Here is a 16,703-nt window from a genome sequence, read left to right on the forward strand (position 1 = left end):
CCTCTAAGCAATCCTATTAAGATAGAGAATAAATCATGTCTCTGTTTAGCAGTTAGAGAAATTCATGATGAATGGAGTACAGTGATTTGCCCTAAGTCATTCAGCTGGCAAGTGACAGATTGGGATTTTTAAAACAGGTCTTCTGGCTCCAAAGTCAATATTAATTCCAAGAAAATAAATATACTACCACTGACTGCCATAGCAGTTTTCTATTTGCCCACTTTAAGCTTTCTCTTTTTCCTTAAACCTTCATGCTAGAAATGTTTAAATAAATCATTAGCTCCTCTAAAGTCTCTTCAGTACATACCTGTGTTCATGAACACTTACTCGGCAAAATCTGCTACATGTTGTACCCAGAAAACCATGTGTCGTGGCTTCTACCTGGAGCCAGGCCTATCAGCAGCTATTCAGAAATCTCTGGAAGCTTGGTGTCCTTAATAATTACACTGGAGTCAAGAATCTTTATAAAACATTTTACATGTTATCCTGTCTGCTCTTGAACAGATTGATCCAAAACAATTTAATACTCTCTTGATTCAAAATGAGAATTACTTAACAGAGCATCAAACCTCTAGCCAGATCCTGTGTTAAGCCCTGAAAATTTCAAAGGAAAAAACACAGCCCCAAAACTTCAAAGCAGGCACAGGAAAGGGGCAGCAGAAATGGTCACAATCACTTGAAAGGTGTAAAGACAGAAGCCTAAGGTGGGGCAACACATGGTCCAGAAAGCCTTGAGGCAAAATCTAAGGAACACAAGGGCAGAGAAGAGTAGCCAGCACAGTCATGGAGGCAAGGAGAGAATTTCAGGCAGTCTTTGTAATACCTGCAACCAGAACTTGGTGCCTAAGGAGAAAACTGAAGAAGCAAAGGCCACTGAAATTGAACACCAGGCAGTAAGACCAGACAAGAGGAAGACACACTGCCGGGAGCAGAGATGTCAAGCATGAAGAGGGCACCCCTTGAGGAGAGTAAAGGCAACTCAACAAGGAGAGGACACCAGAAAAGGAAACCAGCAAGGGCACATGCACACGCACGCACACACACCCCAAGTTCATATCACCTCCGCATCTTCTCGTTTTGTACAATGGGTAAAAATAACCATGTGCTTTTTATCACAAATTACCGAATTAGAGCACTGGAGTGCATCCTGATTAGCCTTGTCATTTTGTAGGTGAGGAAACTGGTCCACAGAAGTACAGCTCTTTGCCCAAAGCCACACACATCAGTAGCAGAGTGAGGACTAGAGCCCCATCTCCTGCTGCTTGAATCTGAGTCTGCCACACAACTGCCCACCTCCCACTATTTACATGAATTTGTAAGCTTCTACCACCTTTCAAAGTTTACTTCAAATATATTATGATGGTTACTGAAGTGAATGTTAATGATAAGAAAAGTGAAAGTGTTAGCGGCTCAATTGTGTCCGACTCTTTACGACCCGATGGACTGTAACCCACCAGCCTCCTTTGTCCATAGAATTCTCCAGGCAAGGATACTGGAGTGGGTTGCCATTTCCTTCTCCTGGGGATCTTCCCAGTCCAGGGACTGAACCTGGGTCTCCTGCATTGCAGGCAGACTCTTTACCATCTGAGCCACCAGGGAAACTTTATGATAATAAAGTTTACCTCAAAATTATTTATGCTGAGCTAATATAATCATTCATAAGCATACTGGGGAATATCCTTAGAGTCATTTATATCGCTCTTTTCCTACAGTAGCTATCTTAGAAAATGGAATGCAGATTAACTGTCATAATTCACTGCTATGTTTTATTATTTTACCATTATAAATAATGGCCAAGGTTAAAGATAATAGTGATAGTATAAATCAATTCTTAATGCATATAATGGAGTCTATATGCTTAAAAACAAATAAAATAACTAAATACAGAATACATTTTCTGTATTTACAGAGAAAGAGATACTCTGAGAGAAAGAAATACTTTGGAAACCAGTGTACTTATCCTCACTCATGAACAGCATGGCCCTCTTCCAAAGACATAAGACTCTGCTGCTGCTGCTGCTAAGTCACTTCAGTCGTGTCTGACTCTGTGTGACCCCATAGACGGCAGCCCAGCAGGCTCCTCCGTCCATGGGATTTTCCAGGCAAGAGTACTGGAGTGGGTTGCCATTGCCTTCTCCGACATAAGACTCTAGAATCATCCATATCCCTAACAGAATATTCTCCTCTAAGAAATCTTTGTTGTTGTTGTTGTTTAATCACCATTGTGTCTGACACTTTGCTACCCCATGCACTATAACCCACCAGACTCCTCTATCCATGGAATTTCCCAGGCAAGAATACTGAAGTGGGTCACCATTTCCTTCTCCAGGGGATCTTCCTAACCCAGGGAACAAACCTGCATCTCCTGCATTGCAGGCAGATTCTTTATCATTTGAGCCACCAAAGAAGCCCAAGCAATCTTTAGGATACAAGTCTTGGCCCAAGAGAGAAGGGGAAAAAAAATCACGTTTCTTAATAAGAAAGCAGAGACTTCATTTCAACTCCTCCAATACTAAAATGTCACAGGCATTGTCATGATTGTCATGAATTTCTCCAAATCTACAGAAAAGTTTTGTGACTAACTTTTCGGGGGTTTTTTTGGCCATGAGGCTTGCAAGATCTTAGTTCCCTAAGCAGGGACGCAATCTGTGCCCCCTGCAGTGGAAGCACAGAGTCCTAACCACTGGACCACCAGGGAAACCCCTAACTTCAGATTTCTTAAGAGAAGTATAGAGTTGCCCATATAATAGATTGCACCAAGATGCTGAACTTACCAATTTTGCCTATTTTACTCACAACGAAAGTGAGTAACAGAAAGATCATGGGAATAACTATGTAGCTAAGAAACTGCCCAGGAGCCTACACATTGTTTAAAATATTTATCTGAGTCTCTCAAAGTCGATTCCCAAAAGTACTAAAGGATGACACTCCAAAAGACTCTACCGTGGTGCTGAAGAAGAGACTCACAGGCCTAGAGCGTGTGCTCACAAGTTGGTCCTCAACAAACACTTGTGTAAGAAATCATCTTTCCATCCCATTCTGTCAAAGTCTAGTTCCTAGACCACCTATTAAAAATGTTTACATTTTATTTATTCCATTAAGAGAGTAGAATGCTAAAAATTTTCAAAACAAAATGTGTAAGTAAAACACTATTAAAAATGAGTTACAAAGCTTCTCACTAAATTTTTCTCAGATCATAAAACTCCATCGCAAAGCAGAAAATGCCTGGATTTCTTTTCTAGGTCCTAAGAGCTTTGCCCTTCCACCTAAAGCTTTCCTGCTGATTAAATGTCATTTTTGATCATTATGAACTTTCGCTGTATTTGAATTTGCTGGAGAAAGCTTACAACTTCACACTTCACCAAATGATGAAACCTCAAGGGCAAGTAATAGCAAGATGCGGACAGAAATTATACACTGCGCTCAAAACCTGATCAGCAGGAGAACTTGAAAAGAGGCCATTACCTTTAAATTGGAGGCAAGAAAGCTACTGGGCTGACACAAGCACCTGAAGAGCATCCTATCATGTTCACAACCAGCAGAAAGAGCATATTCAGTATTTCCTGGCTTGTCAAGTTGATACTTCGCATGCTTTTGTCTGTGAATTATTCTCCATATATGTGTATTATAAAAAAAAATAGAACTGGTATTTAAGCTCTCCTAAGACTGTGCTCAGTCACTCAGGCGTGTCTGACTCTAGTGACCCCATGAAACATAGCCCTCCAGGCTCCTCTGTCCATGCGATTTCCCAAGCAAGAATACTGGAGTGGGTTGCCATTTCATTCTCCAGGGCATCTTCCTAACCCAGGGATTGAATCCATGTCTCCTGCATTGGCAGGTGGTTTTTACCACTGCACCACCTGGAAAGCCCTTCCTAAGACTAAAACCGACAAAAACAAGCTCAAACATGAAACAGGCTGACCACAAAGAACTCCAGGGTGACTGACAGAATAACAATCACAAATGTGTGCTGGGTACCATATGATGCATTCCACAGAACAATAAGTCTTAAAATCATTGCTCAGAAAGATGACACAGGTAGTTGCAAGCTAAGAACACACATTCACATTCTTATTCTTCTCCCCATATCCACCGCCGAAAATGTGGTAACAGGCCTCCTGATTCATGCTTCCTATCCCTCTACTCACCACATACTAAATGGAATCTGTCATTTACTCAGAGATTAGACCAGAAAATCACTAGGTACATCCAGGAAATGAATTTTCACTCCTAACTTACATCCCCCATACCTTCCAGCAAATGCTCAGAGAAGTTCAAGATGACAAATTCTTTGAGACTAAAATACCTATTGATCCATGACCCACAAAATGGTCTGTAGGCAAAATTTAGATATACAAATCACCATTAGCTTTATGGTTTTGAGCAAAACCCTAGGCACAGTGGAAGACTCTGCAATAATTAATTGTTACATTCAAGAACTTTCTTACAGCTCATATAAATCTGAATCTGCCAGATAAAGGGGGAAAAAAACATCTTCAATGGGTTCCTACTGCCCAGATCTCACAATTCCAAAGCAAATTAATATTAAACATGCAACTTGCCAAGACTTGGGCTCTCCAAAGTGGAGATAATTAATGCTGTAGAGGTCCATATCCTCGGTGTGCCATGCAAATGTGGTTTTCCACATGCCAAAATATAGATAAGGGGTGTTTACACCCTCAATAGAAATACCACACTCTTCCTCAACCACATCCAAGACGGTGTTTAGGCGAGCTATGTTCCATTCATCCACACCCTAGAAACAGGGGAGAGAGAGAAGGGGGAAAAAGACAAACATTAATAAACTCAGAAAGATAACATTTCCTGATTAAACCATCATCTGCCAAAATTATTACACTGTATATTTTAACTCGCTTAGAAATTTAAAAAATAAAGCAATAAGTATCCAAGGCTCATACACACACACACATATATATTTATACAGATCCATGATTAATTATCTAAGATTAATACCAGCAAAATATGGTTCTATTATAAATATTAGTATAAAATTATGCCAAACGACAGAGAATTAAGGACCTACTCCCATCAGCTATTCGTAAAAAAAAAAAAAAAATCATTGATTCAAAGCATATGATCTGCAGCATGCTTTCCATCTTTGGAACACCATTTAGTTTGGGGGGTTTTCTGGTTTTTAGCTTGCTTATGTGCATATTACTTAAGTCATTAAACAGCAGACATCCTCTCAAGACACCACTAACAAAATGTATCTTCTGTCATCCCTCTTTCAGCCCCATTCAATTTTGGCATATGATACATCATTTCCTGAAAACCGAACTCTAATTTTGGAAAAATCCTTAGCACTATTCTAAGTCACAGATCATTGTGCTTTTACTGCTTCTTCAACTAAATATCAACCTCTTATGCTGATGGGGAATTATAAACAAACAAGAACAGCTAAAAATATGTCTTCAAACTTTGGTAAAATTGTTGGAATAATGTAGTTTTATAACAATAACACAACATGGCTGATAACAGAAAAAGTTGAGTCACTGAGATAAAAGTTAAAATGACAGGAAAAGATTCTGGTTTTATTAAAACTTACCAATCACTTATTAATGCACTCTAATTCACAACTGTTTACAATTTTTACAAACTATTTTTCTCATAATAAAATACTAAATATCAGTGATTGGATCCACATTTTTTGCAATCACAATGAAATGGCAGTGTCTTTAAATCCAGTTCAACCTCCTCATGACATTATTAAAGAGGGACATTAAATTTATTTATGTATACCAAAAAGGCCTTCCCCAGTAATTATGCCAAGGCCTCATAGATAACTAGTATTTTCCTTATTGTTTTCATTATAGTCTTTAGATGACAATATAATCAATATACTGATCTTACTTACTTGAGCTTTTGGGTCAGGAAAATTGTTGATGGGGCAGTTAATGAAGCTCTGCCTATAATATAACTGAAAAGTATCGGGGGAAATCATTTAATTCCAAAACTCTCCAAGACAGCCATTCTGTAACTTAAAACCCACAGCAGGAAGCTTGCTATTTGGAAATTGTTCAAAGTTAAGTATCCTTTTAGAAAAGATCCTAGGTCCCAACTTATGAGATCTCATAAAAGTTCAAAGTATGTAAAATATTTTATCTCACTCTATTTATAGTGATACACTCTTAACCCTAGTCCAATCAGACTTCAGTCCAATCACTCTAACAATAGAGTCCTCCTATTTAAAAGTCATTATTGAGGCAATGAATCTGAAGTAATAAATGAGCACCATATTATAGGAATCATTTTTAAACTGAATGAGCTTGCAAATTTAGGAAAAAACTATTCTTCTGAAATTCCTACATTTGAAGAAGTCTCATCTTTGTTTCTGACTGATACTACCTTTCAGAAATAACTTAGGCTGAATTCCTTGACATAACTAGACCTGTGGGTCTAAAGGGATGAGAGAAGAGAAGAAAGAGTGATGGCAGATGACCCAGAGTATGGCTCCAGCTCTGCCACTGCCGAGGGCAAAAATCACTGCGATTTCCAGAGCTCCCATTCTTTCTTTGTGAAAGCACGAGGTACCCACCCAGAGCTGCTCAGAGGACTAAATAGGCTAAAGGACATAAAAACCTTTGGAAGATAAAACTTCTTATATCTTAGAACTGACAAAATAAATGTTTCCATTATTCTCCAGTAAATCTTTCTGGAAACAAAAGCCAAACACGTGATAAAGTGATAGAAAAAACAAGGTCCTACGAAATTCACTACTGAAATTCTTCCCATTAATGGGCTGCTGCTGCTGCTAAGTTGCTTCACTCGTGTCCGACTCTGTGTGACCCCATAGATGGCAGCCCACCAGGCTCCTCTGTCCATGGGATTTTCCAGGCAAGAGTACTGGAGTGGGGTGCCATTGCCTTCTCCCATTAATGGGCAAATATTAATATGTTGGCATCAGTTTCTTCTGGGCAACAGCCAAGGCTGCCATGATGTTAAAACTTAAGTTCTTTTGCTAAAATAAAAAGTCACATAATTTCAATAAAAGAGGTTATTAAAATATTAAGAATAGTAGGCATAACAAGGGGCTGAGAATAAATCCTAGTGTTTCCAAATTCCTTCTCCAACATCTGCTCTCTACTACTGACCGAAATCACTAGCTGCCAAGCAGGATAGGGTCTACTCAAACTCTAAAGAGCACCAGTTCTCCTTCAGAGATTCAGACAAGGAGGACACCTCATTTGTCACTTGGGAGAAGTGTGACACCACAGTCTATCTCATTATACTGCACATACATGTACACTACATCTACTCAAAATAATCCTGTAACATAAGCAATGTCATACCCAAATGAACAAATGGAAAACCGAGTACTCCTAGAGCAGTGGGTGGCAAAGATAAGCCTGAATCTATCTGACTCTAGGCTTTCACTTATAAACTCTATGCTTTCAGTTCTGATCATGTTAAAATGCAATACACCATCCTCTTCTCTCAGCACCAAAAATCAACAAAGATCCAAAGAGCTAAAATTTATGACAGGCAAACATATAAAACTACATTCTTCCCACCCAGGCATACAGTCACCCTATACAAACACTGGCAAAGCTTCTAATAAAGTTGCTTCACTTCGGGGTTGGGGACAGAACTGATTTAGAGTAAAAGTAGTCTCCAGAAAGACACCAGCTACAACAAGCCCCACAATGACAGGCTGGAAATCTGCCAAACCATTCAAAGCTTAAAGCCATCAAGTCTCTTCAGAACGTCTATACACCAACACACGTTCACAGACAAATGCCTCTTCCCAGACTCTATCCCCTCGAATAAAGCTCTTCCATACAATGTCCAACAGGTGTTTGAGCAGTACCTGCAACTCACCTGACCTCCACTGAGCAAATGTTTCCTCCCTGGTCCCCATTTCCCTTCACCCCAATAACCCAGTGCATTCTTGGCACACCCGGCTCTGCGTGTCTATTTACCCTGTCTCTTCCTGGTTTACTGACATAATTCACCACTGGACCATAATTTGTGCACATATGTGTAAATGAGAGGTTTATCAAGGATCCTTCTTTTCCATCTCTGTATCATCAATCTATCAAGAATCAGACAGTAATCTGAAAGAATTCCTAAATTATCATTACCATAGCCACTCAGGATCTGTTTGAGGATCAGGTTTTGGACTTCACAGAGGAAGTAAGTACACCCAAACTGGCATCAGCATGAACCATGCCTCTATAAACTTACACAGAGAGAACGTGCTAAGTCTGAATTCACACCCTTGAGCTCTGGGCCTGGGTCAGAACACAGGGCACATCCAGGCCAAGGAGCTCCTTCTTTTTGGGACTATGAGCATCTAGAATGCTCTACAATGACTGTGCTAGGGCACTGGAAAATTGAAGCAGGGCAGGGAAGCAATATACCACATTAGAAACCAAACCAGTAAGGAGCCCTCCCATCTAATACAGAGAAATATTGCAAAAATCAGAGCAAACTAGTTCTCCCTAAAGTATTTCTAATGAACATTACTCCTACAAGAGGCTATGGTCAAAAAATGTTGGTCTCCTTTTCTCCTCCTCTTGTAAAGTCACAGTGCCAGCAGGTACTCTGAAGTTTCTAAGAGGTCATGCTATAAGGAAGCCTGTCTAACTTTGCTTTAACTCTACATTTCCCAAATGTTACTTGATCACAGGACCTTGTTTACATAAAACATTAATATCTTTCCTCAACAATGTCCACATTCAACCCACATGTTTCTTCTCCCCACCCTACCTGCCATCATCCTCAGCACCTACAACATTATCCCCACACAGCTCTTTCCAAACAATGCTTTGAGCCTTCATCTCTCTCCTGAGTTTCACTGCCACATGCCCAGCTCTAAGCTGGACCCAAAGTGACCCCCCAAAAATTTCTTAAATATATAAATTTATGAAAAAATTTTCATTAAAAAATCCAACCATTAAAAGAAGAAAAGAGCCACCTCCCAGGTGCTATAAAACTCTGAGAAAATACTAAAAGAAATTATTAAAGTTTCTCACTAAAGTTTTCAGATACTTTTATTTAGTACTTTTTACAAGATTACTTAATGCTTGTCCTCATTTGGCTCTCACCATCCCTTTCTATGACCCTTACTGCAGCCCAGCTAACACCTACTAGAGTAACATGAACCAAACAGAAGACCATCTTCCAAATTTTGACTTACTTTAAAGATAGGCTAATGTAAATTACTGCCACCAATTCATAAAGCTATAATAAGCCCCTGAAGTTTCAAAGGTACTACACATGAGGAAAGAAAAATAAAACTGGGTTGTTTCAAAGACTTCAAAATTCAATCCATTTCACACAGTAATGTGGGAAAATTGAATCTTTCAATAACTAAAATGAGAGGCTTGGTCACATTTAAAATAGAGGGTTTCCTTAGGATCTTTACACAATAAGAATAAAACTAGACTCATATGAAATTCATTTTGCTTTAAAGTTAATTACAATGTGTGACATGATAGCTCCTTTTGCTTCTTCCTTTCCATGAAAATATCTCACATTCTCCAAACTTTTTACTTTAAAAAAAGACCTCTTTTCCTTGCTGCATTTTCATACACCAAAATATCTACAAAATTTTACAGCAGTGCTTTCTTTTCTTTCTGAAAGTCTAGTCAATAACCAATGTCGAGCAAGTTTTGAAGAAACAAAAAATTTCTGCAACCAAAAAGTACTACACAGCAATAAAAAAAAAAAAAGACTCTCACTTTAAAAATGTAACTATGAGTATGATAAGAAGGAATGTGAAGAAGAAAAGAAGGGAAATGCTCAATCAAATAAAAGATTATAGAGAGCTTGGGACCCCTGCCTTGAGTCTGGACCATTGAGACCTTGAAGTTATTTAAATCTCTGGTTCCAGGCAAAAACAACTCCAATCCTTCTGGGAGAAAAGCATCCTCCATTTTGACTTACAAATTTTCCACAAATTAGGATCAAGCCAAAGCATAAAACTGAAGATCACCACAAATACAGGGTAAGCTAGCAAAAACAACGGGCCCTTCCCTACCCCAAGGACTGCTGGTATCAGAATTTTCAGAGGCTAAAAAACTTGAAATGCGTAAAGAAATTTAAAAATGGAATCACAAAGACAAGGTAGATTTCTACAAATGAAATATATCATTTCACTAGTGTATCACTGATATTTCATTTAATATATCATTATTAAACTAAAAACTGACTGAAAGGAGTAAACAAGAGAAGTACTTACCAAGAAGGAAAAATTTAAGACATGAACACAGCACAGAAAGATGAAATGAAGTATCTGAAAACTAAAGTTAAGCAATACTTAGGACAGAACGTCTATAGCTCATGTATTCAGAGTCCCAGGAGTGAGAAAAATACAAAACTAAATAAAGTCACTAAAAGAGAACACTGATGAAACCAATTATATTAAAATTTAAATCTCTATTCATTAAGAAACTGTAAATACTATCTATAAAAATATTTGATGTCAATTTTCGTTTACCTTAAATAAATATAAGTAAAAATAAATACAGTTTCAACTGAGTTGAAGCTATATAAAACAGACTTCTCAGAACTTTAGTGATGCTGCTGCTGCTAAGTCACTTCAGTCGTGTCCGACTCTGTGTGACCCCATAGACAGCAGCCCACCAGGCTCCCCGCTTCCCTGGGATTCTCCAGGCAAGAACATTGGAGTGGGTTGCCATTTCCTTCTCCAATGTGTGAAAGTGAAAAGTGAAGTCGCTCAGTCATGTCTGACTCGTAGCAACCCCATGGACTGCAGCCTACCAGGCTCCACCATCCACGGGATTTTCTAGGCAAGAGTACTGGAGTGGCTTGCCATTGCCTTCTCCATTAGTGATGCTACAACTTTTGTTTTCTGGTGGCAGAAACATCAAAATGCCTCATATATTTATTGATTAAAAACTGCTTATAAATCCTTCATTATTATTCCTACTCTTGAAGTCAATAATATTCTATATGGACAAATATTTGGGTTCATTCTGGACTCAGGCATTCCAGTATTTTTGGTTGTTGGTTTTCTGTTCCCCTTAAATATTTATTTATTCATTTGGCTGCGTCAGGTCTTAGTTGCATCACAAAGGCTCTTCCGTTGTGGCACACGGATTCTCTAGTTGTGGGCGCACAGACTTAGCTGCTCTATGGCATGTGGGACCTTAGTTTCCAGACCAGGGATCAAACCTGCATCCTCCAAATTGCAAGGCGGATTCCTAACCACTGGACCACCAGAGAAATCCCCTTGGTTTGTTTTCTTTTTTAACTATTTTTACAACCATGTCCAAGGGTAAAAATAATCATTTCTGTCTGTATTCCTTTTCAAGTATTTCTAGAAAAGGCGTTCAAGAAAACTAAAACTGTTTTTATTTCATGTAATATAAAATAGGGAATTGATTTTGCAAGTTCACAATTACTGTTTTTGCTATTTATCTTTATACATTATTTTATCACATTAGTTACAAAGTACTTTTACATGCCTGTAAACAAACATCCTTTTACAGCATGCCCTGTATATATGTAAAGTTTGTAATTCTTGCTGTTCACTTTTAATTGACAAAGAAAACAGTGAACACTACTGAAATCATGTAGACCTTTACTTGTTCTTGTCTTTTGTTTACCCATCTTTGGCCACTCAAATATCTATTCAAGAAACATTCCCAACAGAGTACAACAGGATGAGACTCTAAAATTGCTTTCAACATTCCCTACTAGATATTGACTATTATATCAACTACTAAGTGTGTAACACTTAATTGACAATTATATAACTGTGGATGGTTTCTGATTTTATTTTTAAGACTGTGGATTGTGTTTAAACAATTCAAAATTGTATATTCCTGATTCTGAGATACTAAGTGGTATTGCACCGTTGTCTTTTTACTGAATGTGTGCAACAGTTCCATGAATCTGATACACCATTATATAGCTATAGGTGGCAGAAATAAAATTAACCTGTTACCTCTCTCTCTCACACACACACACAAAGAGAGAGAGAGAGAGAGTGGGAAAATGAAAGAAACAAAAAAGTCTGGGAAGATCAAGATAAAATTGAAGCAAACAAGCAAATAATTCCACAAATATAACTGGCATGCTTTTGGTATCCAGAATACATTAAAAACTCCAAATAATAGGAAAAAAACTCAAACAATCTAATAGAAAAATAAGCAGAGGAAAAAACAAGAAACACAAATGATCAACAAAGACAAGACAAGATATTCTAAGACATTTATAGTCAGAGAAAGGCAAATTCACAAACAAGATATTTTACAGCCACAAGACTTAGAAAGTCAACGGTTGGTACGTAATAAGATGAACAGGATCAAGGGATGAATACTGTCAGCATGAGAAAGCTTTGAAGGTGACAGAATTGTTCTAAACCTGGACTGGTGGTGATGGTTACACAAAAATCACTGAATTATACATTCAACATAGGTGGATTTTGTGGTATGCAAGTTCAGTTCAGTTCAGTCGCTCAGTCGTGTACGACTCTCTGCGACCCCATGAATCACAGCACGCCAGGTATGCAAGTTATACCTCAGTAAAGCTGTCTTATACAGTGCAAGGGGAGACTCTGCTACAAAGTCTTTGAGAAACAAGGCAAAGTATCTGACCAAGTTGAATACTCTCTGAGGCAGCACTTCCATTCCTAGATAAGTGCTTCAAAGAACCTATATATAGTACACCAGAAATCATATACAGGAATGGGTTCATAGCAGCAATATTTATTTTAAGAAGAAAGAAAGAAAAGGAAAATATCCCAACAGGATAATAAAAAATAAAATATATACTCACAAAATGGAATGCCATTCAGCAATGGAAATGACTGAACAATAGTTCACAAATAATACGAATAAACTCAGAAAACTTAGTGTTTGGGATACTCTCAGAAGACTAATAAAGTGATACTACTTTTAATACAGTCAAAAATAAGCTAAACTAAATATGTTGTTTAAAAATACACATCTGTCTAAAAACAGAGCTACCAGATGATCCTGCAATCCCACTCCTGGGCACACATCTGGAGAAAAACATGGTCCAAAAGGATACATGCACCCCCATGTTCACTGCAGCACTGTTTACAATAGCCAAGACATGGAAGCAATCTAGATGTACATCAACAGAGGAACAGATAAAGAAGACATGGGGGATTCCCTGGTGGTTCCCTGACGAAGAATCCGCCTGCCAATCCAGGAGACACAGGTTACCTGATCAGGGAAGATTCGTCATGCCGCAAAGCAACTAAGCCCATGCACCACAGCTACTGAACTTGTGCTCTAGACCCCAGGAGCCACAACTACTGAGCTCACATATCACAATTACTGAAGCCCATGCGCCAAGAACCCATGCTTCACAACAAGAAAAGCCACCACAGTGAGAAGCCCACATACCACAACCAGAGGGCAAACCCTTCTCCCTGCAACTAGAGAAAGCCCACACACACAGCAACACAGACCCAGCATAGTCAAAAATAGATTTAAACGATTATTTTCTAAAATGTCATACATACATAAAATGGAATATTACTCAGCCATTAAGAAGAATAAAATCTTACTTGCAGCAACATGGATGGACTTACAGACTGTCACAGTGAGTGAAGTAAGACTGAGAAAGACAAATATCCAGTACCACTTATATGTGGAATCTTAAAAAAATGATACAAATGAACTCATTTACAAAACAGAAACAGATTCAGAGACTTAGAGAACAAACTTATGGTTACTAGAGGGCAAGGGTGGGTGGGAGAGGTAATTAGGAAGTTAGGGATTGACACGTACACAGTGTTGTATTTATCAACAGACAACCAACAAGGACCTACTGTGTAATACAGGAAACTCCACTCAGTATTCTGTAACCACCTAAATGCAAAAGAATTTGAAAAAGAATAGATACATGTATAACTGAATCACTTTGCTATGCACCTGAAACTAAAAAAACACTGTAGATCAACTATACTTCAACAACAAGAACAAAATTTGCTTTTTGGGTTTTTTTCAGGCAAGATACCAACACAAAGTTCGGGCCACTCATGGTGATGGGGTGCGACAGCAAAGAAGGACTGTAGAAAGAGCATCCCATGAGCAGCACAACAGTAATGTTTTAGCTATAGGACTGCATGGTGGGTTTGGGGTACTCAATGTATTACTGTGCTTTTAAGTTTCACATATAAAATGAGATAATTTTTTTATTTAAAAGAAAAAGTCATGAAAAAGAGAACATCTCCTGAGTCACATCCCATGGTACCATTCCTGCCCTGGCACCTTGTCTTACTGACAAGAGGATAGCAGTGTATCTCGTGAAAAGAACAGGCACATTTTCTTCAGTAGTAACCCCTAAACAAACATCCCTCATTGCTCTGACATGACAGGCTTCGACAGATGGTAGAAAGAATAAACTGCCGAGCTGTGGGCTGGACTTCTAAGTAAAAGAATATTGCAGAAAGCATTCTTCACAATTCTCTTGGTCGGAATCAGCTAGGGAACATTTCATTAGGCTTCAGGATTTTTGTTCCATTTTGCTTTAATATTGCCGCCAGTTGCAGCTGTTCTTCAGTACATAATATGGAGCAGGCCTTGCCCTAGGTGTTTTACTTATTCATCTCATTTTACCCTATGAGGTGATAAACAGAACGATGATCTATTATTAGTGCCATTTTATAGATGAGACAGCTGCCCCAGGAAAAGTCAGATAACTCACTTAAGATCTCACAGCTCACTACTGTGTAACCAGAATTCAAGGGTGACAATGGAAAACTCTAGCCCGAGCTGGCATTACTGTGCCCGAAGCCTCACAGCCAATCAATGAGCCAGAAAGTCAATTCTAAACTTTTATATAATCAAGGAGGGAAAGACTTCCCTCAATACCCCAGTGATTGGAAGGGAAAGTTAATAATTTGGTGATTATATTTGCTACTTTCCTATTTTTGGAAGGACTACCAACCAAAAAGATGATTTGAAAAAGCCACCTCATGCGACGAGTTGACTCACTGGAAAAGAATCTGATGCTGGGAGGGATTGGGGGTGGGAGGAGACGGGGATGACAGAGAATGAGATGGCTGGATGGCATCACCGACTCGATGGACATGAGTTTGAGTGAACTCCGGGAGTTGGTGATGGACAGGGAGGCCTGGCGTGCTGTGATTCATGGGGTCGTAAAGAGTCGGACACGACTGAGCAACTGAACTGAACTGAACATGAGGCCAAAAGCAGGATTCATGGGTTCACTCAGACATGCATTCTATTAAAAAAAAAAGAAAAGAAACTTACAGAAATAATAAATAGAATTTGTTGACTTTATTTTACACATCTACTCTTGCAGAAAATCCTAAAAGAAATCTGAACCATAAAAGCCGCCTTCTCCTTTAAAAAGGATCAGTTATCTCAACATTTAAGAAAATAGTAAAATTCCAACTCAGACCCTGACAAGTTCTTTGTAAATACAGGAAATTTAAACACTACAATTTTTACTGATGTATTCATATTTTCTAGACTAAGGCTTCCGAGGTGGCACAGACAGTAAATCTGTCTGCAGTGCTGAAGAGCTGGGTTGGGAAGATCCCCTGGAGAAGGAAATGGCAACCCACCCAGGATTCTTGCCTAGAGAATTCCATGGACAGAGGAGCCTGGTGGCTACAGTCCATAGAATTGAAAAGAGTCAGACACAATCAAGGAACTAACACTTTCACTCTCATTCATATCTTCTAGACTACTAAGCCCTTTGTCTAATTCAACTCTTGAAAGTGTATTATACTGCAGTGTAACACAGTACTTCAAAATCATTGTGCTAATACACTTTTACAACAGAGATTGCCTATGTTAGTAGTATCTATTTTTACCTTCTTTACTAATAGAACCTCAGTTAATTGAAAGAACAAAGCAGTTACAGCTAAGACTAGTTATGAATGGTTCTGGCTAATGAGATGTAACTGGTAATAACTGGGCAGGAGTTCTTGGAGAAAGCTTTGAGGAGGAGGTCTGAGCAGGCTCAAATCCTGTGCCCTTCTTCCCTCACCAGACATTCAGACACAATGAGCAGCTACCACAAGAGCACAAGGGTAAGTATGTCACAGTGAAGGTGGGAAAAGTAACTGCTGGGAGTACATTTCTCTGATGGCATCACAGAAGCAACATGGCCCTAGACCACCTGCCTCAAATTTTTAATGAAAACTTAACAATTTGTTTGCCATTTATGGTGAGGTCTCTACTACTGACTCCTTTGCCTTACGCAAAAGGCAAAGAATAAAAGCAAAGATATACCAATTTGAAGGCAGAGTTCAAAAGAATATCAAGGAGAGATAAGAAAGCCTTCCTCAGTGATCAATGCAAAGAAACAGAGGAAAATAATAGAATGGGAAAGTCTAGAGATCTCTTCAAGAAAATTAAAGACACCAAGGGAACATTTCATGCAAAGATGGGCTCAATAAAGGACAGAAATGGTATGGACATAACAGAAGCAGAAGATATCAAGAAGAGGTACCAAGAATACACAGAGGAGTTGTACAAAAGGGATCTTCATGACCCAGATGGTCACGATGGTGTGATCACTCACCTAGAGCCAGACATCCTGGAATGTGAAGTTAAGTGGGCCTTAGGAAGAATCACTACAAACAAAGCTAGTGGAGGTGATGGAATTCCCGTTGAGCTATTTCAAATCCTAAAAGATTATGCTGTGAAAGTGCTGCACTCAATATGCCAGCAAATTTGGAAAACTCAGCAGTGGCCATAGGGAAA

The 16,703-nt window shown here is 38.8% G+C and overlaps 1 protein-coding gene across 4 annotated transcripts in view; it reads right to left on the reverse strand.

The window, feature by feature from the left end:
• The window catches only part of KDM4C (lysine demethylase 4C), a 415,025-nt gene that overhangs the window by 338,242 nt on the left and 60,080 nt on the right, over nt 1-16,703 (reverse strand). For all 4 annotated transcript variants that reach the window (XM_055428240.2, XM_055428241.2, XM_055428238.2 and 1 more), the window contains one exon: nt 4,563-4,756. In XM_055428240.2, coding sequence (XP_055284215.2) covers nt 4,563-4,756 — 194 coding nt within the window. The remainder of the gene's footprint in view (nt 1-4,562; nt 4,757-16,703) is intronic.

The sequence above is a fragment of the Moschus berezovskii genome, chromosome 7 (genome assembly GCF_049115385.1).
Source record: "Moschus berezovskii isolate FMDL1 chromosome 7, NW_MosBer_1.0, whole genome shotgun sequence".
Classification (NCBI taxonomy): Eukaryota; Metazoa; Chordata; class Mammalia; order Artiodactyla; family Moschidae; genus Moschus; species Moschus berezovskii.